Raw genomic sequence first — 26,449 nt, forward strand, 5'->3', positions numbered from 1 at the left:
GTCACCGCTCTCGTCAAACCTTGCATTCGCTAGAAGGCAACGGAATTTTACCCTCATGGCCATCCTTCGTTTAGAAGACGATCGTTACTGACACTCGTCTGTCATCCCATCAGCTTCACGCTGTTAGCAACGATCATCTTTTATCGCAGCTACAAATCGTTCGGTGAAGGGTTGATCGTGGCACGTGCCAGTATAACAACGATGCACCGCGTCTCATTGGAATTCTATCGCCTCGCGGTCCTTCGTTCCTAAATCATCCTCGTACGTATAACCGACGAACAGCCGTCTCAGGAGAGTCGGTATTTTTCTGCTGGTTGAAACTTCCACGTTGCAGCCGAAAATGGGGAAACGCGATGCATTACGCAACGTATATTACACGGTGCCGCCGTTATGTGGCTGTTTTCTGCGTGGGCTCGGAGAGCCTGCCAAAAACTTTGAGGGAAAAGCAATAAAATTTTCGTCCGGCCGCGGAGACGCGGCGCGCAGGAGACGGGCCGGGTAGCCGAGTCGGTGTCGGAGGCGGAAAGAAGTGGGGGTGTGCTCGGTGCTATTTCAAAACATTCCAGACTATGATACTACTGGTTTCCATTCAACCGCCCGCCGCCGCCGTCGCTCGCCGCAATATATATCGCCGATTCTTTTTATCGGTTCACGAGAAATTTAATATCCTCGCGGCCTCAGGAATTCCGGGAGTTATCGTTGGAAACAATTACCAGGCGGACGACTGGGCTCGCGCGGCGGCTCCGGCTACGCCGGACAAGGGAACACTCGTTCGACGATCGATCGCGTTGAAAAGAAACGGGACGAGATCGAGTGGGCTCGTGGGAAACGCGAGCACGCGGTGTGTCGTACGCGTCGGACAATGGATTTCCTGTATACCATAGAGAAAATTACGTATGCAACTTCGTTTAGAAGCTGTAGCACTCGTTTCCAAGAAGCATTCCATACGGAGACAGTGTAAAGAAGCGGAGAATACTCGAATTTGGTCGTCTAGGTTCGCAAGATCGATCGTGTATGGATTTTACCAACCGTTCTCGTCGCGCAGAAGGAATACAAGTCAAAATTGATCCGCCGGTTGTCATCGGATCGTCGAAATCCGCTAGATTTCCCTTGTTAACGTGGAACGCGCAGGGACGTCCGTTGCGCAACCGTGTAACCCGATGCAACGCGACGGAAAAATTTGCCACTTGCAGCGAACGGGAGCAGGGATATGCAGTTCTTGCCGCGTTTTTTCCGGGCCGCGTGGCCGGTGATATAGTGCTTTTCGTAAGAACGCGGTAGACGGCGAACGCTATAATTATCTCGTCAGTTACGCCCACGCGGCTCCTGCCGCCCGCCTCACCGCTGAATTATTATTTGAATAAACTCGCGGTATTATTAGAACGAGTCCAATACCGATTGTGTATCTCATGAGTCATTCTATATTTAGAGGGGAGTCCACCTTGCCGGATAATTGGACAAAACGGTCGACGAACTCTATTCCCTGTCCTCATCTCTCCCTTCGATCGTTACGTGGCATCGTTCGGCCGCTTCTTTGCGGCGGAACAGGGACTTCTGTTAACACGCTGACCGCCGATGCGGTCATCGATGATCGCAGCCCACGAATCGCTTGAGAACTGTTGCTATAAGGAGATTGATGTCGAATGGAGTATTAAGTGCCCCACAAAGTTCGTGCGGGTTCGTAAATCAGAATTTAAACGCGGCGAACGTTTTTGTGGAGCCATTTTATTTCATCCGGTAGCAACGGTATAAACGTAACTCGCTGTTAATATTTCATTTGTTAAACTAGTGAAATACCGATTGTAATCGAACATTAACACGTTGATCGCGATGATGGTCGCACCTAACCAAATTACTATAGTTCATTGAATTAAACGATTATTTGAAAACACTTATAAATGATGTTACCTAATACGGTGACATTCAGCTAGATGAACGTGCAATAGTGACAACGCAACGCTATCAAATGATTTAATATTATATTTTCTCTATTTAATGTATTTTGCTCTATAAAACATGCTACATTCGACGTAGTAATTCATCGCTAACAAGCAACCGCACGAACTTCTACTGGTGCCTAATATTTGGTAACACGAGTAACTAGATAATAGCGTAGCGTAAGAACTCCGGTGCCAAATGATTATATAAGACGCTCAGAATTCTCGTGGCAGTCGGCGTATTAAGAAACTCTATCTCCCATCGAATTCCTCTGCATCGTTCGCTTCCGATATCGAAGAGGAATTCGCTGAACGTGTCGCTGGGTCCTCGAAGTATCTTCGCAGCCTCTATCTCCCGGTGGCCAGCAGTTTGCATCAACCGACTCGATTTATTTCCCTGCGATAGGCGCCGGAATCCGGACGCGTTCCCGGAGATTCGTATCTGCCGGGCCGTTCCACGGTAACGACGATATTCGATTTACTGGCCGCATCGATTGTTCCTGTCAGGCGTCCGAAATTTTCAATTCGAATCGATCCACCATTATCCCGGGCGATTTCCGCTCGTTTTTCCAACGGTTTCCGGAAAAATTCAGGTAAACCAGTCACGCTGGGAGCCGTTTAATTTTAGAAATTGCGGCCAGAAGTCCGTGGCCGTGATAGCTTCGCCGATAGGCGGTCTATTTGCTTCGAATCGGTTTGTTGCCGCTGTCACGCGAAATATTAGGTTCAGCGTACGAAATCGCTGTACTACCACCGGGAAGCTTTGTCGAAAATATTTGTCGTGCCGATTATTTTATTTCGTCCGACAGCATTTCGCCGGAATTATTCGTGGACTGCGGGTCGATACGCAAATTCGGATTTTTCGGGACTTTCCCGGGCAGAGCAACGAGTCTAGGATTTAAATTACAGAATTCTGTCTAGCTTTACATAAAACTTAAAATATATCGAATCTTCGTCTCTTCATTTGATTGTCGATGCATTCGTAAATCACCTAAATCTTTCTCTCCACGAATCATCACAAATATTACTAAACACCAAACTTGAAATACCACGATCAGCAATCCCACATTCATCGACACAGCGAAAAAGCCACCGATCTCCCGCGCTGATGATCATCGCGGTCGCCGATAGAGCCCGCCGACAAAACGAACCGAAAAAAATGGAACAATAGGCTCGGCGGCGCACGCCGTGAATCCAGGAGATTACCGAGCAGCCACGGTGGCGTGTCATTAGCAGAAACCCGTGAGACAATGACGGGCCGCGTCGCATCCCGGCCTCGAAAATGTTGACTCGACGCTCGCTCGTAATTAAAGGTATTGTTCGCCCGGCGACCTTAGGAAAACGAATTTTTGCCCCGGCCGTCGGGCGAAAACGGGCGGGGCGAGGTGGTCCGCGTCGTCCTCGCCGAGAGAGACACTTGATTCTTTTTTCAGAGGTTCTTTCTCGTTAGCGGTCGCCGCCATTTTCCCCCGGTACCGGCGAGAGTATCGGAAAAATCTTTTCCCCGATCGAAGCCCCCGCTCGGTCGCTAGACGAGCTCGTTCGACTAATTACGAGAAGATTGGAAACGATCGCCGATCGGCGCGGCGCCCTGGCAGCGGACAATGGCCACGCTTCCGGCGTGTCGAGCACGGTAAACGGTGGCCGTTCGTTCCGCGGTGAGAGAATAAAAATCGCGGAATGGAAATGCGAGATCCAGCGGCTCGAAATGGTCGCCGACCTGCTGGGCGGATGGAAAGCGGAGGGTATCGGGCGCGAGTGGGCCGAATGCAGGGAAATAGATCTGTAATCGGCGGCGCCCCAGTTTCGGCGGTACGGGGCGCGGGAGGATCGGTAAACAGCAATATTTTCGCCGTTCCCGGCGCTCGCTTTGCCCGGCTCTTGCCGCTCGTAAATCTAAGCGAACTTTTCCCCGGGGTTGAGCAACGATTCGCTCGATCCTCCGGCGCGTCGGAAGGATCGTTCCGGAATCCTTCGATGCCGAGAACTTTCGATAAATCTATGCGTCCGGCGGGGCGGTCGCTTTTGCAGTCCAGCGTCGGGGGGAATCGTTCGCGAGTAATTAAAAGTCGGCTACAAAGGGGACATTTTGGAGGGAAGCTCGTTTAATCCTGGCAAGGTTGCGGACGCCGAAGAGGGAGGAGGAGGAGGAGGAGGAGGGCCAGCTACATTTTTAATCGCATCACGGTCAAAAGGAATATTCGATTGGCAACGGCGCCGCTGCTCGTTCTGCCCGAGATTTCACGTCGAATCGCATTCGCGTGGAAAACCGTCGATACGCCTCCCCCGGTGCAACTATCTTTATTGCAGCTATCGATCGCAGTCGCAATCTAACCGATGTTCTTTTATTTCCCGGACGACAGGCTCGCAACAAGCCCGCGGACGGCGTCGGCCACGTGAACCAGAAGGGACCCTCGGGTCAGAAGGCGCCCTTGGCGTCCTCGCAGAAGGGAGCACCCGGCGCGAAGGTCGCGCAGAAGCCGGCCCAGAAGCCCACCGCTCAAAAGGGACAGGTTAAAGTCACGCCCAAGGCGGTCTCCGTCAAGACTGGCAAGAATAAGAAGAAGGGACAGAGGCAGCAGTACGATCTCATCGTTACCATCAATTTGGTGAGTGATTATCCTCTCGGTTCTATTACGAACGAATCGCTGCGCGAGTAGAACCAGTCGTAACTGGTCAGACAATAGACGGTTCGCGGTGCAGAGTATTATAATGGAATCGTTAACGTTTCGTTTTTCCTTGAGACTACTGTTATATTGATGACGCGGCGCCAGTCGTTTGAAGGTTGTATAACGGGGATCCGTTGAATTTACTGTTCGAATGATCGACGTATCGGCAACGGATTATAAAGGTGTCGAAGTCTTCTGTATAAACCAGAAAAAAAGCAAGTTTCATTCGGGAATGAGTTACAGAGAACGCGATAACGTTCCATTGTGACACTATGAATACCGTCGAACACCGCAGCGTGAATCCGTCGGAAAGTGAATTTCCTAGATGTTCCGTTAATCTACGAGCGGACTATAGTACCGACTAAACGGAGAGCAGTAGAAGCGGTCGCCGGTGGTCAGACGGGTTCTAAAAGTGCTCTCCCATTAGATGGTAGCACGAGTCTAAGAACGCGAGCGATTTACGCGCGACGGTGGCATCTCGCGATCTTATATCACGCGCCAGTCGATGCGCCATTGTAACGGCGTTCAATTGGAGAAGGCAGAAGCGTCCACTTAACCCACGCGAATGTCGTAAGCAAAGATTAACTCGCTGACGCAAGATCGGATCACGCGTCGGGCGCCCCATTAGCCAGATTAACCCGTTCCCATTGTCCCCCCGAGAACGCGGCGCGCTGAATATTCCGGCCGGGATCGAAGGTTCGTGAGCGCGGCCGATTCTGCGACACGTTCGACAAAGCGGGTCAGGATGGCCGTGATTTTTCGTCGCGCCGCCGCCGGAAATAGCTTCGGACCGCTCCACCTTCTCCGCGGTGAATCAATGCTCTCGCTAAGGAAAACAAACACTCCTTTCCAACTGCCGATCGACTCCGCTGACGGCTTCTGGTAATCCATTTAGCCGAGGAATGCTCGACAAAAGGTCTCGCCGCGATCGGGAAAATCGAGCGGGCCGCGTAAAGTCTCGGAACGAGCTGATCAAACGGGCACGATGCGATTTACGCGATTCGTCTGGCTTTAGCGCGTTGACTGCCATAGTCACCGATGATCGGAGCTTCTGAATTACTTGGAAATAATCAGAATTCGTCGGACAACTGACGTCGAATGAGATTATTCAATAAGAATTCAATAAATAACGTGGTAGCACATAATTAATAATTCTTCCTCTTTACCGCAGAAAGAATACGTGAAATATAAAACGCTGATGTTTCTTACTTTTTAATTCGACTATTTCGTATTTCCCATTGATTGAACATCTAGATACCTGGTCCACTAGCATTCGCTAAACGTCCCGAAAACAGCTCTAAAGAATCATATTATCGGAATTCATGTGCCAGCGGTGAAACGGCGGTTCAAGAAACTCAATTCCATCTGGCACGAGCGGTTTGTCCCAATTAGAGATCGGCAGGACGATAAGATCGCCCAAAGTTAGAGCGTCCAAAGCGCATTCCCGTCTCGGTCGTCGTGCCGCCAAAATCGCGCGTGACACCGTCGATTCAGAAACCCGCCCGACCCCGTCCGTCCGTCGAGGCGTCGACCGTACGTCGGCATTCCGCGGTTCGTCTACGAGGTGACGGTCACTCGAAACAGACGTGCGGTGATGGACAGCCGGATCCGTGTCTTCCCGCGACGCACGTTTGGCAGATGGAACCACCGAGCGTACTGCCATTAAGCGAACCGAGAGCTGCGAGAGCGAAAAGGACGGAGAGAGCCGAATAAATAAAGAAGAGATCGTCGGCCAATCGTCGGGGACCTCTGACAGGTTAAAAACAGCCGAAGGTTAGCTGAGAGTTCGCGGCTGTTTTCATATTTCGCTGAATAACACCCGGAGCTATGGAAAAGTGGCTGGAGAACAACTTCTTCAACGAGAAGAGTTTCATCCCTTAACGAAGCTTCGCGAGCGCAATTCGAGAAAGTGTCTTCGTTATTCGTAGACGATCTCGCAGCAGCGGTGATCCACGGATTGCGATAAACGGAATCTATACGGTGGTTGCCGAGCGAATCCGCCCCGATGTTCCGCGTGCGGCGAGGAAGGGGAATCAGAATGAACTCGAGACGCGTCGAACAGCCTGGCCGGCGCAAACAACCGGTGACGTTGCCGCTGACTGGTCCATAAATATTATTTGTGTTCGGTGGTGTTGTCGGGCTGGTGCGTTTGACGCGTCGCGAGCACTACGCGCCGAGGTCCGCGCGTAGAAGCCGAGGGGACTCGAAATTGAACGCCTCGGGGTGGCGATTAAAAAGATTTACGGCTGGGCCGGGCGTGACGTGTGTTTCACGGTGAAACAAGTTCTGGCAGAGGTGGACGTGAATGCGAGTCGGTGCTGCGAGACGTGTGATCATCGGTGAATAATAAAGCGTCGCCCGACATGACGGACACGGAGAAGAAGTACACGACCGCTTACGGGAAGCTGCGCAGGCTGACGAGCACTATAGACTGCGAGATCCGACAAAGAAGCGTAAGCGAAGCAATCTCGTAAGCGTTTCCGAGCGTTCCGAGGACGGTTACAGCCGCGACACCTTGAAAACAAGCTGCATCCTCGTTCACTTCTGTTTGAGGTTAACGCGTTATCTGGCAGCAGTTATCGAACAGTTTAATTAATCAATGTCGAAAGATTTCTTAACGCTGAACGTACCACGATCGGAATATCCGATTTTAAAGTTCGATTGAAAATTCTGCATTTCCTAGCATTTCGCTCTATATCGATTTTTCTATTGTCGGATTAATCGGTTTTTCAATGTTTCCGTTTCCACTAAGAGAAATTCATTTGTTTTCCTTTATTGTATAACCAGTTATTCGATCAATTATAATTATATACGAAGTGTCTATACGTTCAGTGTCAACGAAACCTTCAAAAGTAATGCCAATCGTGAATCAGCAAGTGGTATCCGCTAACGTAATCTAGTTATTCGATTAGTTCTTGTTTAAGACAAGACTGCGAGTCACCGATAGGCCTGTTGGTAATTGTGTGCCGCGCAGAGTGTTAATTCGCCGTTAGCGAGCTAACGAGCGCCAGAAACCGCGAGGCGAGAGGGATTCGCGCCGCCCGCGAATCGGAATTCAAAGAGATCGGGCCGACGTATAAACGCGACGCGGACACGTACACACTCGCGAAAGCCCGGCCGACTTTTCGCGAGTTTATGCGAGCCCCTCTCGGAAACGCTGAGAAACTACGTGACCCAGTTGAATACCAAACTCCGTCTACTTCCGAGGAAGCTTCGAACCATCGAACCAAGAGTTTCCACGGGCATGACAGATACGACGGACTTCTGTCTCCTTCCCACAGGGCTTACGATTATATCCGGGGATATCTTGGGAGACGTAATCCGCGGAAGTCATTCTCGACCAACGTCTCTAAACGGTCACCGAGTTACACGATCACGACGGGCTGCACGTTTCGTAATAAAGGTGTCCTGTCCGTTAACGCGTTCGCATTGGGACATGTTTCTGTCTGTTGAATCGTAGATCATGATAATAACAATGTTCGCTGAAATCATGTTGAACATCCTTTTGTCACGTCTCCAGTTTCCGGACTTCAATTGCTAATCGTGGATGAACGTTAACTAGATTTATGGAACCTGAATATTGGAAATTGAATATTTTAAACATTATTTCGTAACAATTGTCGATTTTGAGTGCAATTATGCAAGTTCATGTAATTCTGTTCTTGACACACTAAGTTTTGCTAGGAACGATAGAATAAAGTGGAAAATAAACGTCCGTTAGGGTTAATAAATAATTTGATAAATAATTTAGTTATTAAAGTTGATTCCTTATATTATAAATCGACTATGTACCATCGTGAACGTGTTAATGCAGGCACGCTGAATAACACTAACGAAATTTCGACAGATTTACTTCTCGTAGATTCCGTTTTATACTTAATCTTCTATTCGCAACTATATTTGTACATTCTCAGTATTCCGCTATCTCCCATTAACATTCTTTTAATTTTCCATAGTCCCAGATTCGTTTTCCCCGAACCGTAATAGCAGTTCCCTTAGGATTTCGCCAGCAATCCAACTCGATTCACGAAATATTAATACAATGTTCCGAGAAGCGTAATTCATGCAACTGGGACGTTAATACTATTATTATTACTATCTTGAAGCTTCTATAGCCGAAGCAGGCAGCCGGCGGGCTTAACAGGCAATTGGCCAAGGGCCGAATGAATGGCGGACGCGCCGATACAGGACACCGCGCGCTAACGAATGAAACCGAGCGTCGGAAAGGAAGCCTTCGGTGTTCCATTTCCTGTTTGAAGCTCGGCCATTTCGCTGTCGTGTTTCGTGCGCGAATTCCTTGAGCAATGTTAACCCTTTGCATTTGGAAGCCTTTGACTAAAAATATTCAACATTTATGAGTCATAAGCGACATTATTCGAAACAAACTGAACGATAGAACATACATAAGTTAAAAAACAAACTTATTGTTCCTATATTTCACACGTTTATGAATTATTCACAGTTTAACCCCTTGCACCCCGAATTTCTTTAGCATTTTCTCCTCGACAACTCTGTATTACTACGACATTTAACTTTAAATGCATTTTAGGAAATAGTTAGTTTGTAGAGAGCAGTGCAAACGATTCTTCTTACTAATAATATTGAAAGTAACATAACAATATAATTTATTTCAATATATTGACAAAGAAGCACATAAAACTTACGTCGAGTCGACATAGGAGCGCAAAGGATTAATATTGCATAGGACGTTATAATTTTGCTATATCAAATCGAATGGTGAAGAGTCACCTTTAGAATACAAAGGATTAACCCCTTGCCTTATAATAACATGTCAGACACGTGGTGAGGATTTTAAACAGAATTCAATAAGCTTAAATATTACTCGATTCTCTTGAATTTCAATTAAATTATTCTTCTGTCGTTAATTACTATACTCTAAATCAGTCATGAACATGGAATATGCCTAGAATTCTTCTCTCCTCAATAAATTATTAATGACAAAGTAGATGTATCGATCATAGTCGAGAAACAGATCGTAAGGCAAGAGGTTAAACGTGCAACGCGGTAAATTCGAACACTCCTTGATGTGTCCCGGCTCGTCGAGAGACCGACTGTCGTGGGAGGTTTGGCGTTGTCGCCTGATAACGGACCGTCGTACAGCTGATAAGTCAACGTTCCTGTAATCGCGTTAACGGCATATGTCCCTTAATCCTCCGTCTACTAATGCTGATTTAACAATGTCGAGCACAGCCGCGTGTAGGAAGCGGATAAGCCGCGCCTCGAACAATTTGCAAGTTGGGACACGGTCGTTAATTCCGCCAATTCTGCGTATTCGTAACGCAGCGGGTTGTGTTTGATTAAACACGTTCGCCCGTGTACCGCATCGGGCCGAGTCATATTAATTAACTTGCCAGCCGCGGAGGGAGGCGGGCCAGACGTTCCTCGGATTCCGACCGAATTCCTGTTTTCGCCGGGTCCCGGGGAGGGAGTAGAAAAAAAACGCGAATTAATCATTCCGTGCGTCGATTACCGGGGGTAAAACGATGGAGTCATTAACGCGTTGACTGCAGCGGCGGTCAGCGATAATCGGGAGCTTCCGAGTTGCTTGGAAATGTTCGCAGCGAGCAGATTGTATGGTATTCGATGTCGAATGAAGATGTTTGGTAATGTGAGTGATTGGAAAATATAACCGAATCGTTGACAATTACTTCCGTTGCTGTTTATATTAACACACTATCGGCGGGTAACATCATGAGCTTGACTCACACGTATAGCGGGCGAAAATTAGTTTTTTTTTTCTTGAAAATTAATAAATTTAGGACTAAACACTGGTCAGGCTTCACGAAAAACAACCAAAAACATCATTCCTGCCCAAAAATTAGTGACAATGAAAAAAACAAGCATTGGTAAGTGTTTTACTAACAGTTAGCGTACGTTCTGCATAAAAGGTATTAATACCCTTCCCGCCGATAGTGTGTTAGTATGTTTGCTATGGAAGAATAATTAGGCGATATTATATTAAGCTGTATAGTACGAAATAAGTAATTGCATCGTTTCTTGAAAACACGCGTACCAACTTTCGTATAATTTTCTTATATGAATTCTACCTTGGAAATAATGATGGAAGCGGTGGAAGCATAAACGAAGCATTCGGAGTCAATGCTGTGAAAAGCACAGCATTGATTTGTAAAACGTGATGTTTTGCAAAATGAGCTGCGTAGTAAGCCTATAAACTATCAACAGTTTATACCGATATCTCCAGGCTTTCTTCGTCCTAAACATTCAGAATTCTTCAGGAAAGGAATATATCGATTAAGAACACGTTGACAGAAGTGTATCGAATAGAAGATGTTGATCGAAAAACGTCGTTTAAAATATTAAATAAGGTTTCCTTCCTCCCGCAAAATCCGGCGTTCCATATTACACGAGCCCATCTAAAACGCCGAAAATCCCGATGGCAGTCAACGCGTTAATTCGATCGAACCAACGAGATTTCGGCCGAAATTGGCGGCCTTCTCCAAACAGGCTCGCGCAGTATAAACCGAGAGCGCGTATTCAGTTTTAATGAGATGCTACTGCGACGCTCCGAGCGCGATAACAATTTAACGAAATCACGCGGCGCGTTGACGGGGCCGCCCGGTTTTTCACTCCACTCATCGCACGCGTGCGTCTTCTTTCTGTTTCAGTCCGAGTATGGGCTCACGGAGGATCAAGTGGCCGGTAAGTTCGACCAACAACTATGCTCGCGTTCGCGCTTGTTCGTCGAAAATCATGCTAACGCGACGCGCCGGCCTATTTCCCGGCACTCGACGCCCGTCGTTTCGTAAATTAGAGCCTCGCCTGAAGTGTTGACGATTTTCGACGCAATGCCGTAAACCTTTCCAGTTGACCCGGGCATTTTTCGTGCGGCTCTCGTTATACGGAACCAAAAGTTTCGGTCGCCCCTCGCGAGCAGAAAACAAGCGTGCGAACGAACCGGTAGTCTCTGGACAATCATACCTACGGTTCCCTTGTTCCGAACGTTAAAATCTCGCTTTGTGGAGCAAGTCAGCCAAATATTTCCCAGAATATTCGCGACGGAAGCTCTGGCGGTATATTACGTTTTCCCTTTTCAATCGTTTCACAGAGTAGCCCGGTTCCGTGTAACAGCGTTACAGTCCGGCTGCCAATCGATCTCTCTTCCTCGATGGTTTGATTAATGACTCGAGCGATTCTCTTCCGAACGATTCGAACGGCGAGAGAATTAGGGGATTTAAATATTCAGCGCACACGTGAAGGCCCGACGAAAGGTCGTCCAATTTGCGAAAGTGGCTTTACGTAAGGACTCGCTGGAACATGTTGCATAAAACATCGTGTTTCGGTGGTTCCTCACGTGACCGCGATCATTGGCCTTGCGTCCGAGAAGCGGCTTCTCGGCCCGACTTCTGAGAGGTTTTAAACCGCCTGATCGCGTCGGGTCGCGACTTTTCGCCATGGCACGCGACCAGAGATCGCCGATTGCCAACGCGTCGCCGCACCGAGGCCTACCGACCCGCTCGGGGAAATTGCCCGCTCGTTTGTGCACATTAATGCATCGTCGAGATGATAAACGCCGGCTGAACGCGACTCGGTCAACGCGACGAACGATAACATCGAATTGCGTTCACCGAAAGCCTCGCGTTTGTCGGCCGCGATACGCCTCGCGATCTATTGATACCAGCTCTAGCTGCGTATTAAACGTTCTCTTAAATGCCACTTTAACGCTGAAACTAACGAGCAGTTAAATGAACTTCTTGAAATTTCTTTGTAGACACTCTGAGTGCATCTGTCGAGACTTGAATCAATCTACAATTCAGTTTACATATTGCTAAATCAGTTTCTTTAATAATTTCGCAGAGAAATATCTGGTACCTAATAATTGCAAGAAGGTCAGGATTGGATCAATCAGATCAGCAGTTTTTTTCAAACGTCGTATGGTTAACCCTTTGCACTCTATAGATTCCACTGCTATAATGTAAATTTCGTCCATAAACGGAAAATCAAAGATCTAAGTGAAGTTATGACATAACATTCTTCAATTTCCGATACTACAAAAATTGCTCCGAGCTGCTGATAAATTACAAAATCAACTGCAGCGCAGACTGAAATCATTTCCACGTAGTCCCCATTTTACGATCAACTAATTCCATTGCCTCTAATTCACATGGTCAAATCAATTCCTGTTGCTCTATACAAGATCTCAGAATTAAATATCTTAACCCCTCAGCTACGGCAGAATTCTGCGTCATCGTTTCTAAGAAAGTGTATCAAAACCATCGAAACACTGAATTGGACTAAATCGAGCCAACGTAAAATGATCAGATTCATACGTCTAACCGAAAACAGATTTCTAAAGCGCTTTTAGAAGCCAACAATAGCCAAGGGGTTAACGCAAACCTCGAATTCATTCATGCAAGTCCTCCCGATTTCCTTGATCTTGTATTCTGAAAGTTCTGAATCATCTTTCCTAGAAGATCCCGTTCTCCCACATCCGCGCTGCCAACGATTAACCCGAAAATGTTCGTATTTGGAAGACTAACTCGTGAACAAATGATGTTATTAGTCGAACAGCAAGAGATCAGAACGTAGCTTCCTCTTTTTCTATTGATCAAGCAATTCATATGTAATTCAGCTTTATATGTTTCTGTCGAATATTTATTTGCTAAATAAATGCAACAGAGTTTGAAACTAAGTATATATTTATTAATATGTTTTGAAGAAGGTCGTTTACAAAACTCAACAGGAACGCTGTTCCTTGCTTGAACGTTCACTGCGAACTCGCGAATAACCCGAAAAAAACGAGACGCCTGAAGAGTACATTAAAAATGGTCCTCCTCAGGTAAAACTGACTCTTGCCAGGAAGGAGACTGTACCAACGAATACACTTTTCTTACCATTAAAAATATATTTAACACGTTGAATGCCACACGATTTCACGAAGCAGAATATAGGAAACGAAAAAAGATATATTGAATTATTGTTCGTATTGCACGTTTATCTTGTCGAATGTCAGTGCATTAGGTGACATTATTTATAATATAAAAATGTTTTCCAACAGTCACCGTTTAATTCAATGAATTATAGTGATTCGATTTGGTTCAACGTGTCAATGCTTACTCTCAACAGTTTCGAAGAATCTCCGTCCGTAAAGGGTTAAATCCGAGATCGAAGCGCGACGATCGTTAGATCACCGTGTCCCGCGTACTTTCGAATGTCCCCTGTTCTCCCAACGAGCCGGTCCGGACATCCAGAAAATTTATAACACTATCCCTCGGGATTCCGTGCCGGCTGGCTACTTGCCCGACCGCTCGCTCGCTCGCTCGCGCGATTTCGAGCAGCTTTGCTTGACCGGGAACGCGTGACCGAGCGTGCACACGTATAGGTACACACGCTCGCGCCTAGCATCCCCATGATTAATAGTCATCTAAATCCGCGAGTTCTCAACAAAGCGACGCCAGACGAAGGCGTTCGTTGTGTATCGTTCTATTGCCAAAATTTCCGCCGTACTTTTTCCCCTCGGTCGTTATTTACGGCTCGATCTCTGGAATTTCTGAAGCTCTCCGCGACTGCATTGGAAAATACAGTCTCCGTTGAAAGTATGGACACACGGAGAGGGACGAAGGGAGAAAGAGAGAGAGAGAGAGAGAGAGAGAGAGAGAGAGAGAGAGAGAGAGAGAGAGAGGGACAGTAACGTATATATAAAAAGAGAGAGAAATCGCGAGAGTTATTTTCGTGGTCGCCGTAAGAATCGAGACGCGCTTCGAGTGGGAAAAGAATCGCTCGGGGACGTCGCGATATGGTTCCCGATTCGTTTCAATCGGATTCAATTTATTGAACCGAAGGCTTCGCAGCCGATCGCTTGAACTTGTCGGTTATTGATAATGCAAAGTGCAAAGGGCGCGCGGTGGAACGTCGATTATCCGAATGCCGGTTATCTCGAGGACCGATTATCGGGACACGATGAACGTATCAAGACTGCGTAACAATGTTTATCTATATTACCGATCGCGTGTTAATCGCTTCGTTTTATGATCGCACATTTGCTTCTCGTCGCGTTATCCGAAGAATCAATTATCCGGGCGAATTTGTGTACCCGTTATCTCGGGTGATCGGCGTACGATCGCGGTAACCGGTTTCCAGCGTTGTTATTTATACGCGTACGGCGGGACGCGGGTTTTCTGGGTTCCAGAATTCAAAGAGGCGTTCATGCTGTTCGACAAGGACGAGGATGGCACCATCACGATGGCGGAACTCGGCGTGGTCATGCGATCTCTGGGACAGAGGCCGTCGGGTAAGTGGAACCTTAAATCATCCGTGGAACGGATGGATACTCGCCGGAACGAGGGAGAAAGAGGAGGGCCCCGTCCGCGTGTTACACCGTGGAACGCGATCTGGCCGAAAGCCACGAGCTGACGAAAGCTGTCCGCGTGCAACCAAAAAATATAATGGCCCCGGCGCGCTGTGTATCGTCCGCACGGCCACTAACGCGAGAGACTCGTTCATAAAGCTCCACGTTACTCGGAAGGCGAGTAGGTTGGCGTCGAGTCATCGCGAGATCGTAGCCAGCTGTTCGGGGATCCTCTTTTTTAACGATAACGATCGTTCGTCGACGCGCCGATACTCTCTGCTTATTGAGCGAGTGATCGCGGGAGAATCTTATGTGAATTTTGGATAATTGCAACACTCGAAGGGACTGGAGGTCGCAGTTGTGAATATCTACAGTCGGATCTACCTTAAGGAACGAAGATTTTAGCGTGATAGAGGACAATGCGAGTGAAGGAAGAAGGAAGACTCGCGATGAGCTTGAGATCTTTAACTCAAATATAAAACTTGTTTATTTTTCACTTTTGACGAATGGAACTTTAGTATTCGTTATGTTCTGATTAAAATGACACCGAATACTATAGAATTATGACCGTAATTGCTTGTGTAATAAGCGATTGACGGATGTAGAAAGGCGAATAGGAAGGAAAGCGACGTTGAAATCGTCGAGTTCGACGATAGTCGGATCGCGTTACACGCTACAACCAGTCGCCGAGTGCTACGGTGTGTTAAAAGGAACCCGGGGATGTTGCAATTATGAAGAGGTCCTCGATGCTGCAATTATCCAACGTTCCCTGCGAACGATCGGTAGGAATCTCGATGGTTGCGTTCGCTTCGACCGCTCCTGTTCCCGACATCCCGAATGGGACAGGGTTTCAGTATTAAACGCCGATATCGAGCGCGGTAGATCCGGCGTCGTAGTCTAAAGGTAAATTCAGCGTCTCGTTAATTGAATATTTCAAGCGGCGCCGGGCGGAAGGGTTTTCTAAGACGAGGGTCGCGTCAGTCGAACGGCGGAACGCCCGAAACTAGGCTGTGACAAGAGCTTAGGGAAAATTAACTTTCGAGCGATTCCGAGTGGTAGAAACTGTGACGGGTAGGCGCACGTGCAAACGTTGGTAATTAACTGCATGTCTGCCTTTTCTGTCCTCGCCCCCAGGGGGATCCGCCGGGGGGAATTAAATGTCTCCCGCGGAGCGACGTCGCTCGGCCGGGTTGGCTACGTGCATTACGCGCGGGCAAATTAGAAAAAGGGACGCGAGGAGGACGGGCGGGTCATTTGAAACCCGACGGAAATCGTAATTTCTCCGTCGGCGTGACGCGTGCCGGCCTCGGGTCCGCCGCGCGGGCTAAAAAGACGATCAATTCCCCGTTTCAGAGACGGAATTGCGGGACATGGTGAACGAGGTGGATCAAGACGGGAACGGGACCATCGAGTTCAACGAGTTCCTGCAGATGATGTCGAAGAAGATGAAAGGCGCCGACGGCGAGGACGAGCTGCGCGAAGCGTTCAGGTAGAGTCTCTTTAACGCGAAAGGACAGGATTGTGTCGGAATCGTCGTCGTTAACGCGATACTCGTGTGCCGTTCAGGGTATTCGACAAGAACAACGACGGCATGATCTCATCGAAAGAGCTGCGACACGTGATGACGAACCTCGGTGAGAAACTCTCGGAGGAGGAAGTCGACGACATGATCAAGGAAGCGGATCTCGATGGAGACGGGATGGTGAATTATGAAGGTACTTGCTTTCTGTGTATTTCGCAGTGTTTGTACTGTGCTTCGCGTTACTCTCTTCGATTGCTTTGTGGAGGCAGCTTTACTGTCTGATAGAGGACTACAATGAGTCTTTTATCTGTTTATGTACAGAGTGTTACTGTTAACTCGAGCTAAATTGTTTTTGTTATTATTGGAAGACAGAATTGACTAAATAGAATGTAGAGGCGAATCGGATCAATTCAGATTTTATAGCGATATCTAGTAGTTCAAGCTTAGAATCAACGTTTCTTTTAAATAGATTGTTTATTAATAGACGTTTAGCTTGAATATCAGTAGGAAAATTATTAGAAAACGTAAGAACCTTCGTGTTATAAACAAGAAAGTGAAATATCCGATTCGACTAAAGTCTCGGGTTTTATTTTATTGTCTTTGGTATCAAAGGACTGCCGTCAATGAATGTATTTCTATAATTTATTGTTTTCCATACGATACACTAATGGTATATACAAAACGGTATTGCTCCGCAGAGTTCGTGACAATCCTGACGTCGAAGAATTAGCTCGTTGGCGGTGGGTCGAACGAAGCGAAGCTACGAAGCTGCCGGAAGTCTTCGTCGAAGAGTAGAAAACCAAGCGAAGTTCCTCCCTGAAGTCGCGAGTCGGTCGTCCGCTAATGCCCCGCCGTCGAAGACGAGCACCGACGAATCGTACGGAACGGATCGGGCGAACGTTGTTCGAAGGATCTTCGAACGGCTCGATAGAGAACGTTGAACCTAATAATAGGTTCGAGAGCGCGTCGTGCGGCGGAGCGGTCGTTCTTCCGGTTCCCGAATGGGGTAAGTGGTACCGGAAGAATCAGGGAATCGAAAGAATAGAGGTCTCGATCGGTGGGGTTGTCGGCCGACCAAACGGTGATCCGGTGAAACCGAGGAAGGAGAGAACGGAGATCGACTTCCGCAGTTGCACACGCATACACGCATACACACCTCGCTCCCTCGAATTAATTTTACAAGTACTAAGAGCTAGCGAAACGACATTCTACGTGAGAATATCGAGTGAAGTGCTCGCTCCCGAAACAATCAACTGAGCTTTGTTTAGCGTTTACTTACCTAACCTACCTTACCTTACCTAAATAGTTATACTCTCTACTAATGCTATACATATATATATATATATATATATATATATAACGTCGTTAATTGATATTGTTAGGAACCAATCAAAACCCTTCGTACATCCATTCACTGTGCTCATAAATACAGGCATTCGCGCGTACATACAGAAACGTACACACTTTCTTTTCGCGCGACATTCTCGCGTTATCGTTTCCAACGCGGATCGTTCATCGATGGCCTATGTGTAACTTAGAAGTAGCGCATCACACCGTGTGTCGGCTGAAAATTCAACGAAACGGTGGATCCCGTTTGTCCCCGCGTGTCTGTGTATGTGTGTCACTTCGATCCGCGGCGAAACGATCGAGACACGCTCGTCGCGAACCCCTTCGTTCCCCGTCGATCGCGTGTATCGGCGGCCGTTCCTCTTAGTTTTCGTAGGTCCGCTTTGCGAACGAGACTCGAATCCATCCCCCCCTCCGCCCCCCACCGACAACCGTCTCATTAACATTCTGGCCGCGAGACTCGACGCGAGACAGCCCTGTAACGATCTGTCTTCAAATTTAGATGAATGTCGTTGGCAAGTAGGATTAGCTCTAACGATGATATACTCGTCGCTGAATTTTTAGACGCATGCTGTGGCGGCGTGCCAGACGGGCCGCGCCGCTGGAACGCAGGAATCGAAGCAACAGTAGCGAACTACTTTTTTCCTTGGACGTGCCCACATCCGATGTAGCTCTCTGATCCTTCGTGTGTTTCAGTTCCGACATTCTTTTCCCCTTTTCGATGTGCCGACGATTCATCTCGGCGAATCTCGTGACTGTGTACTTAGTAAATACTTGTACCGCCCTTAACTGTTTCTCGGGTCGAACGGAATCGACTTATCGCTCGGAGTTATCGCCCGCCGATCCATCGACGAGCCGGAAGTATTTTCGAACGGTGGAGTCGGTCTCGCTCTCGACTCGAACGTAGAATCCGTCAGTGTCAAGATCCCTCTTAACGCAAGAACACCGTCCACCTAAGAAATCCTCGACATTCGAACCCACGCCCACCACCTGGCCAATTGTACTACTACGTCGTCGTGCACCCTTTAGGTCCTTAAGATAAGAGAAGCCACAGCCGTAGGTCGCGATAGAGAGGTAGTTGTTAGCGCCTAGATGAAGATACGTACACGTAAATAAATGATACATTATACACATACCTATTATATATATATATATATATATATATATACATATACCTATACATGGTGTTGCTACTGAGAAACACATTGAAGCAACGTTATTATGGATATTCATATATATATATATAAATATATATATATACAGACATATATATATATTTAGTATATACTTATACATACATACATACGGACATATATTATATATACATATACACGTTAGCGATGTACGTCGGTGGTATACTGGCATTGATATTTTTATGGTTTTAAAAAAAAAATGCAACAAGAACAAGTATTAGTGTCAGAACGAAAGAGAGAGAGCGAGAGAGAGAGCGAGAGAGAGAGAGAGAGAGAGAGAGAGAGAGAGAGAGAGAGAGAGAGAGAGAGAGAGAGAAATTGTGAAAATGTTGTGAGAGGAAGAGAGTGAGTGAGAGAGTAAGTTGTGTGAAAGACAGCGAGAGAAAAGGATAATTGGCTGATTGTATGTTGCGAATATATTCTGGCAAGAGAGCGAAAGGGAGAGAGAGAAAGAAAGAAAGAAAGAAAGAGAGAGAGTGTGAGAGAGAGAGAGGAAGGGAAAGGGATATAAAACAATAAAGAAGAGCTCTTAATCGTGTTGTGGGCGATTCAATTCGTCCTTAATGAGGAGCGTCGACGGGCGGCACGCGAATATTATTGTTGTTATCGCTGGTAATGTTGGCCACACGAAGCGGTGATTTCATAGAGTGATGTTTACATAATTACGCACGCATGGGGATAGACAATAATTCTGTTCTGTAGTTGGGCAACGCAAACGGTTATGTTGCGTCGCTGGGTATGGCCGCTGGGTAAGCTACGACGCCGACAAAATGGCGGATACCCGTGTATCCGATGCGGCGCTCGGTCTCTTAACCATTTGCGCTGGAAATGAATTCAGAGTTTTGGCAAAATCTCGCTAGAAGTATTTTGTTTTCACCTATTTTACGCAGATATATTTCAAAACGTAACGCATATATTTCAAAATGCGCAATGCAACAAGATTATCAATGCGTGAAAGACGTCATTGACAATTTTGGAACAAAAGCGTCTCGACGTGCGTGGAATAACTACTTTCCAGCGCAAGAGGCTAACGGTTGCCTCGCGCCTTCGTCTCGTAATCACGAAAATTCAATTTCATCGGTAAGATAGCCAGATTATTAGTTTGAAAGTTTCCATAGAGGATTTTTCCTTATTGATTCAGAGTTTAACAGTTAACACGTTGACTGCCACGAAGAACGTCAACGTTTTACGTGTCACTTATTCTTTCCGCAGCGGAGATGAAAAGAAAAAGTTATTAATTATTCCATATCACAATTCTTACGTTACACTATTATCCAATTATTCGCTACCGAACGTTTGTATTCGACATCGTTTATCTTACAAACTATACTTATTTCCTCGTAATTTCAAAGCTCCGGTCATCGGTGACCACGGACGGTCAACCTGTTCATATATGATTCCTTTAATTCCTAATATCGTCAGATGCAGGTGCGACGCGAAGCCGTACGCGACGTAATTCTCGAAAACGCGGGCCGCGCGACCGTGGAAAACGAGGAAAAGATGAGACGCGTGAACACACGAGCAAATGAAACACGTTGAACGAGACGCCTCGACGGTGGCAACATGAGAAAAAGAGCTCGACGAGACGACGACGCGGTATAGTAATATATAACGTCCCGAAGACAATATCTTTAACGATTTTATTAAAGGAAGCTTAATCGAGATTTACCTACGAGAGATGGCCTACGTTTTGCCACGTGTGTCCGACAGAAGATAGATTGTAAAAGATTGTCAGGGTGTAGCAAGAGAGAAAAAGAGAAAGAGAAAGAGAAAGAGAGGGAGAGAGAGAGAGAGAGAGAGAGAGAGAGAGAGAGAGAGAAAGAAAAGTAGAGGGAGAGGGAGATCCGAGAGTTTACGATACAGAAACACGGGAATGGTGCTGTTTAGCTTAGACAACCGTACAACTCTTTCTTTCGAATCTACTTTCGTCCGCTTTTGCCTCACCGAAGTTTACTGCACACTTCGTTCCTAATAATACGTTTCGGTCGGTTTCTCGATTCTTTCCTTTCACACGGTACAATAAAGTACCTTCTATTTTCCTTGCGATTTACGTACTTAAATACTCTTACACTCTTGTCACGTCTGCCGCGAACGACTACAACGGGCAGGCCGGTTCAGTTTCGAATTCACGAATACGCACGAGAGTAAAATATATTAACACTGCACCCCATGGAGCATATTTCTGTTCGGTCCTTTTTACGTCCTCTCAAGAGAAAATCACAAAAAGATGAAAAAACAGAGAATATAAAGGAAATAATAAGAAGAGACGAGAAACTTTACTCCGTAAGATTATATATCTCGACAAAACGCTAGAACACAAGTACAAGATAACGTCAATACCTGTATATATCTTTCGCAAGACAAAAAGAGAATATAAAAATACCGTGCACGCCGCTTGAAGAGCCACGGAGTCCCGACGCCAATCGGACACGCGGCGAGGAGCGAATTCGCGAACGATTCGTGTCCGTCGGGTGCATTCTCGGTTCGCAACACGACACAAAAACGCACACTTTGTCACGCGCGCTTGTAATAGGTACCTCTCTCATTAATATAGATCATGCGGGTCCGCGGGCTCTTCGATCGTGTCGCGTGCACGTTCCTCGAATCAATTATACATTACATACATATTATCCCAGCCCGCGGCGGGCTGGCGCGGCGAGATCACATCACCGCTTTTCCTCGAAACTCCCGATGCAGGCTGAGTCCCTTTGGTTAACCCTTTCAGACCTAGATTCGCGAGGGCATAGCCCAACCGCGAGGCAACCTATCATTTCCCTGGAAACGTTTCAATTATGTTCCTTCTCGAACAACGTGTTCCCTGGCTAGCGAAAACGACGCACGTCCTGGAGCTCGACGATTCAATTACGAACAGGGAACGCATTCAGCCCTTTGTACTCCAAAAATGTCTCTCAGTCGGCGATTAATTTGACACGGTGACATTGTAAACTACGGTATTCAGTATTAAACTCGGCGCGATCCATCGATACGCGACATATTGAAACGAAATGGTTTTGTTCCTCGATTCGCGTGTAATTTCTCAAGCTAGTCTCCGAAAATGTTCGTACCTCGTTAGATGTTGAGTATTTCCAGTGAAACACTTCCCGAGTACAAAGGGTGAAGCATTGCTCGAAGCAGCGATCGAATTCTGCGACCACCGAATTGGCCGAATGGTCTGAAACCGTTGAACCTGAATGCGTGCAGAGTTGTCCACGAGCGTTCTCAATTAGACCGTGAATCCGATGCATTCTGTAGCATACACGATTACCTCAGTATTAACGAAACGTTCGAGAGAGTGTCTGCTTTACTTCGAACTCGACGGAAACCTTGATCAAACAAACGAATTCCCGTTCAATTCCAGCCTCTACGCGTCCATTCGTAGAAAGATTCGCGGTCGAGTTGCACAACGGCCCGAGGACAATTCCGCGAGGAGGGGAAAGGCGAAAGGGACAACCCTACCGGGCAAGAGTTATCGTTGACGAACCCTAGCGAATAATATTTTTATAGAGTACTCTTCGAACCAGATTCTATGATACATTGAGATACATCGCGTTACATTATATTCTATATATTATATTATTTTATATTTGTGTCGTTGTACACGCGTGCGCAAGCTGCGCGCGTCGTCCTATTCTGCTGGCAGATTTCATTGTCTAGTTACATAACTACTGTACGCGTACCGAATGACAAGGAGAGATTGATCACACGCGGACGTCCTTGACGCGTTGAACGCCGCACGATTCCACGGAGCAAAACGCACGAAATGGGAAAGATAGAATATCGAATCATTCGATGGAATTGAATTATTATTACTCGTTCATCTGAATGAATGCCGCCGCGTGGCATTCTTTACGATACACGAATGTTGTCGAATACTCATCGTTTAATCGAGTGAAGCACAGTTGTTCGATTCGGTCGACGGTCACCGGTGACCCAAAATGGCGTTCAACGCGTTAAACGGAGAACGCAAGTCTTCCTTTCGATCTGCGCTGTTCGAGGCTCGAGGACGATCGTCCTCGGCAACTGTATCGCTTGTTTCGCGTCATTGTTTCCCGATAGAGTTGCTCAAGTCGATACTCCGTAAGTCTTTTGATACCCGAGCCGTCGGAACGTTGATCCAGCCGAGCGGGTGGATCGTCGCGCGAATCCGTGGATCGGAATCGCGGCGAGGAAAGAAACACACGGAGTCTAGTATCTTGCTCCAGATCAGAGAAACCTTCGCTTCGCGTTGTTATTCTTTCCTCTGTTCTTTTCAGGGAATCGTGAGGTGTCATAGTCCTCGTTCGTTTCGGAACGTAGCCAGAAGAATTTATCAAAGACCCACAGTGCGGCCGTCTGTGGACGGAACCTCAAAATTTCATTATTCGCATAACGAAAACTACACGTGATCGATCTTCATTCGAAAAATAACAATTTTCTGCAGATAAACTCTGTTTCTCTATACATACAACGTTGGAACCGAAACGAAAAATATATTTTGTCATTGAAAAAACTTCGTAACATCCCCATAATGTAAACGAAAATCTAACCAACATATGCTAAGCTCTATACCTTACAACTTCTGTCCGAAGCATTTGTTTCTATCACTCGTACTTTTCAAGTTATTGAGTTTTACCCAGAAAACGACCGTTCGGCCGCACTGTGAGACGCGAGGTGCTCAAGATATATACGCTCGTGTACGCGTGAGCACCGTTATTAAAAATTTCTTTCCATGCTTTACACGATTCCGAGCGAAGCTAGTAAACTCACCGCGTTCGAGTACTTACGTTGTCGAGCCGATCGAACAATTGCGCAGGATAGTTTCCCTTCTCGGTCGAGAGAGAGCTCGATGGAATATTTTCGTCTTCATTCTTGGATCCTACGCACTTCTTCGAGGCAGAGTGTTCCGACCTAAAGCCCGCGGGGAGAATGGAACCGGTAGACGCGTGTTCGCGGCTGTTCAAGAACGTTCTCGGCCAGAGTCGCGTCAGGGATGAGGATGATGGACCGCGCGAAAAGAACAGGGAGAAGAGGCTAGTTGATATCAAACGAGTTAAAGAAGTAAAATGATGCAAAAGTAATCAAAGAATTCTATGTACGTTGTTAATTAACGAGGAGAAACTTGATCATCATAGATGTATAATAATTGTAATCGTTAGATATATGTAACTACGTTGTAACGGTTTCCGAGGGCGTCCCGGCAGCGGGATCCTCTTCTACCCGAAGGGTCCCGATTGTGTCGTTAGGACGGGACGATCCCCTCGAACCGGTTGTTCGTTAGTATAATCAAATGTGTCTACGTTTTGCATTCGTTGGCTAGCGTTAAAGTGTCCCGCGCTTCGCGACGAGATCGGGAATGGCGATCGAACGCGACAGGTGAAGAAACGAACGGTGCGAATCGCGCGAATCATTCGATACGATCGGTCGCCTCGACTCCTTCATCGAGAGATCGTCTCTCGAGTGAGCGAGGGACGAAATTGCACGGTCACATCGCGCGTTTTCTAGGTTCGGAGGAACGTATTAACCCTGGAGAGACCTCGAGGGTGGCTCCTCGAGCTCTCCGGTCACGAAATGTCAAAAGCGTGTTTGTTTCTCTCGCGAGGAATATTTCAAGAGAACGATACTCAGTCTTTCTAGCGTCGATTAACACTAAACGTACCGCGAACGATTGTAAAAGTTGATTCGAAATTCCCCGTTTTTGTCTTCGATCGTTGAACATTAAACGAACTCCTACATTATCCGATCAATTGGTTGTTCAGTGTTTCTTTCCTTCTGTTACGATTTTTAAGAAGAAATATTCGTCGTTTCACGTGTTTATCTTGCATTTTATAGTTATTCGACCGGTTACAGCGAGCGTAAGTGTATAGACGAAGCGTCGGTACGTTTAGCGTTAAAGCGAGGGAGATCACGTGGGAAGAACTTCCTTAATTTGCCGGGATTACTTTCGCACACGCGGTATCGCGTTGAAAACGGCTTCCCTACTACTTATTATACTCGCTATTGCTATCGCAGATTTTTCGTCTAAGTTTCTCGCCTAACTTGAAGCGGTCTAACGTAGTGGCGTCGCAAAAAAAAAAAAGAAAGAAGAGAAAGAGAAAAATAGGCAATACAATTGTGCATCGCCGGCGACCGACGGCGATGGTCAAGGAATAATTATTGTAATAAGAAAACGTCTTTCATTACTTTATTAAACGATCGCGAGTACAAGTCGTTGTTAGTTAAAATGAAAAATAAAAACGTGAATAAAAAATGTAAACGTATATCCGCCGCAAGCGAGCGAACAGGGAGACCCGTTCGGATAGGTCTTTGGTTTCTCGTGGGGTGCAAGAATCATTCGGGCGGATCACGCGGAAAAAAACGAAGAAGACGAGGGATGAGAAACGCGCGTTTATGATGTAAGAAGGATCGCGAACATTATCTTCGAGGAATATTAAACAAACATATAGCGTTAAACACTAAGTCGAGCGAGGTGACACCAGAGATATCGCACTGTGAACGAGAATATTTATATTTTTACTTGAGGAAAAAAAAAAAGAAAAGAAACAAAGTTACGATAACGTTTGTAACGTCTAATTCCCTCCCCCGAACGGTAAGGAATGTTTATAACGTTATTTTTCTAGAATGTATATCGGACATAATTCTCATTGTGTTATGACGAAACGTGCTCTCATGCGACAAGCAGTCGAGATCCATTGTAGAACGCAAGTACGGTTTTACCTGTAACGTTTAACTTAACTCTTTAACAGTACGTTGTCCGTTCGCTTCGATTGTTTCATTGTACTTAACGATTCTCTCTGTAAGCAGCGTATAGTTGAATGTAATGTTATACATATAGGCGCTAGGAGGAAAAGGTGGGGGAAAAAGAAAAAAAAAAAAAGAACAGAACATACTCACGTACATACCTTTGAATCGTGAAACCAACGCGTTTCCCGCGGTGTTCATTACGAGTTTACTGCTGTAAATATGATTTGTGGCTACGTTATGTGAAACGATCGACACGGTATGACAGAAAGCAAAGAACGTTGCGCGCAAAGCGAGAACAAGCTCTTTACTTTCGCTTCGTACTCCGCTTGTGTTCGCTTCGGAAGCGATTGGGACAGCGAAAGACGAGAAACGAACGAAACAGGAGAAAATCAAAAAAATGAAAAAAAACAGAAAAAAAGATGAGAAGAAGATGAACGCATCTCTCAGTTGGTGATCGTAAAAAGACAAACGTTCTTGAACACGGTTCTTGAGAAACCATATACTATCGATATATTCACTCGACGACCATTTCTTAAAACGTTCCTTTCTACCTTTTGGGAAACGATGCGTTTTGTTCTCTATAACTGCGGTACCTGCGATCGAGGGTTCTCACCTCAGATTTGCTCCATTCACGTTTCGTCGTAAGGTGGAAACAAAACATAAAACGGAAGTGCTGGAAACTGTGGCGAGAGTGCAGTGTGTATGGTTATTAGCTGTATGAAATCATGTTACGT

At 46.5% G+C, this 26,449-nt stretch overlaps 1 protein-coding gene across 6 annotated transcripts in view; it reads left to right on the plus strand.

The window, feature by feature from the left end:
* Positions 1-25,057, plus strand: part of LOC116430273 (neo-calmodulin) — a 109,314-nt gene extending 84,257 nt beyond the window's left edge. For 4 of the 6 annotated variants that reach the window (XM_031984163.2, XM_031984165.2, XM_031984161.2 and 1 more), the window contains 6 exons: positions 4,301-4,546; positions 11,254-11,287; positions 14,775-14,876; positions 16,287-16,422; positions 16,500-16,648; positions 17,154-25,057. In XM_031984163.2, coding sequence (XP_031840023.1) covers positions 4,301-4,546; positions 11,254-11,287; positions 14,775-14,876; positions 16,287-16,422; positions 16,500-16,648; positions 17,154-17,185 — 699 coding nt within the window. In that variant the 3' untranslated portion in view covers positions 17,186-25,057. Of the gene's footprint in view, positions 1-4,300; positions 4,547-6,463; positions 7,060-9,345; positions 10,236-11,253; positions 11,288-14,774; positions 14,877-16,286; positions 16,423-16,499; positions 16,649-17,153 lie in introns of those variants that run through there. The other 2 variants (XM_031984166.2, XM_076372042.1) reach the window with 2 other exon arrangements.
* Positions 25,058-26,449: the final 1,392 nt, after the last annotated feature.

This window comes from Nomia melanderi, chromosome 1, assembly GCF_051020985.1.
Source record: "Nomia melanderi isolate GNS246 chromosome 1, iyNomMela1, whole genome shotgun sequence".
Lineage (NCBI taxonomy): Eukaryota > Metazoa > Arthropoda > Insecta > Hymenoptera > Halictidae > Nomia > Nomia melanderi.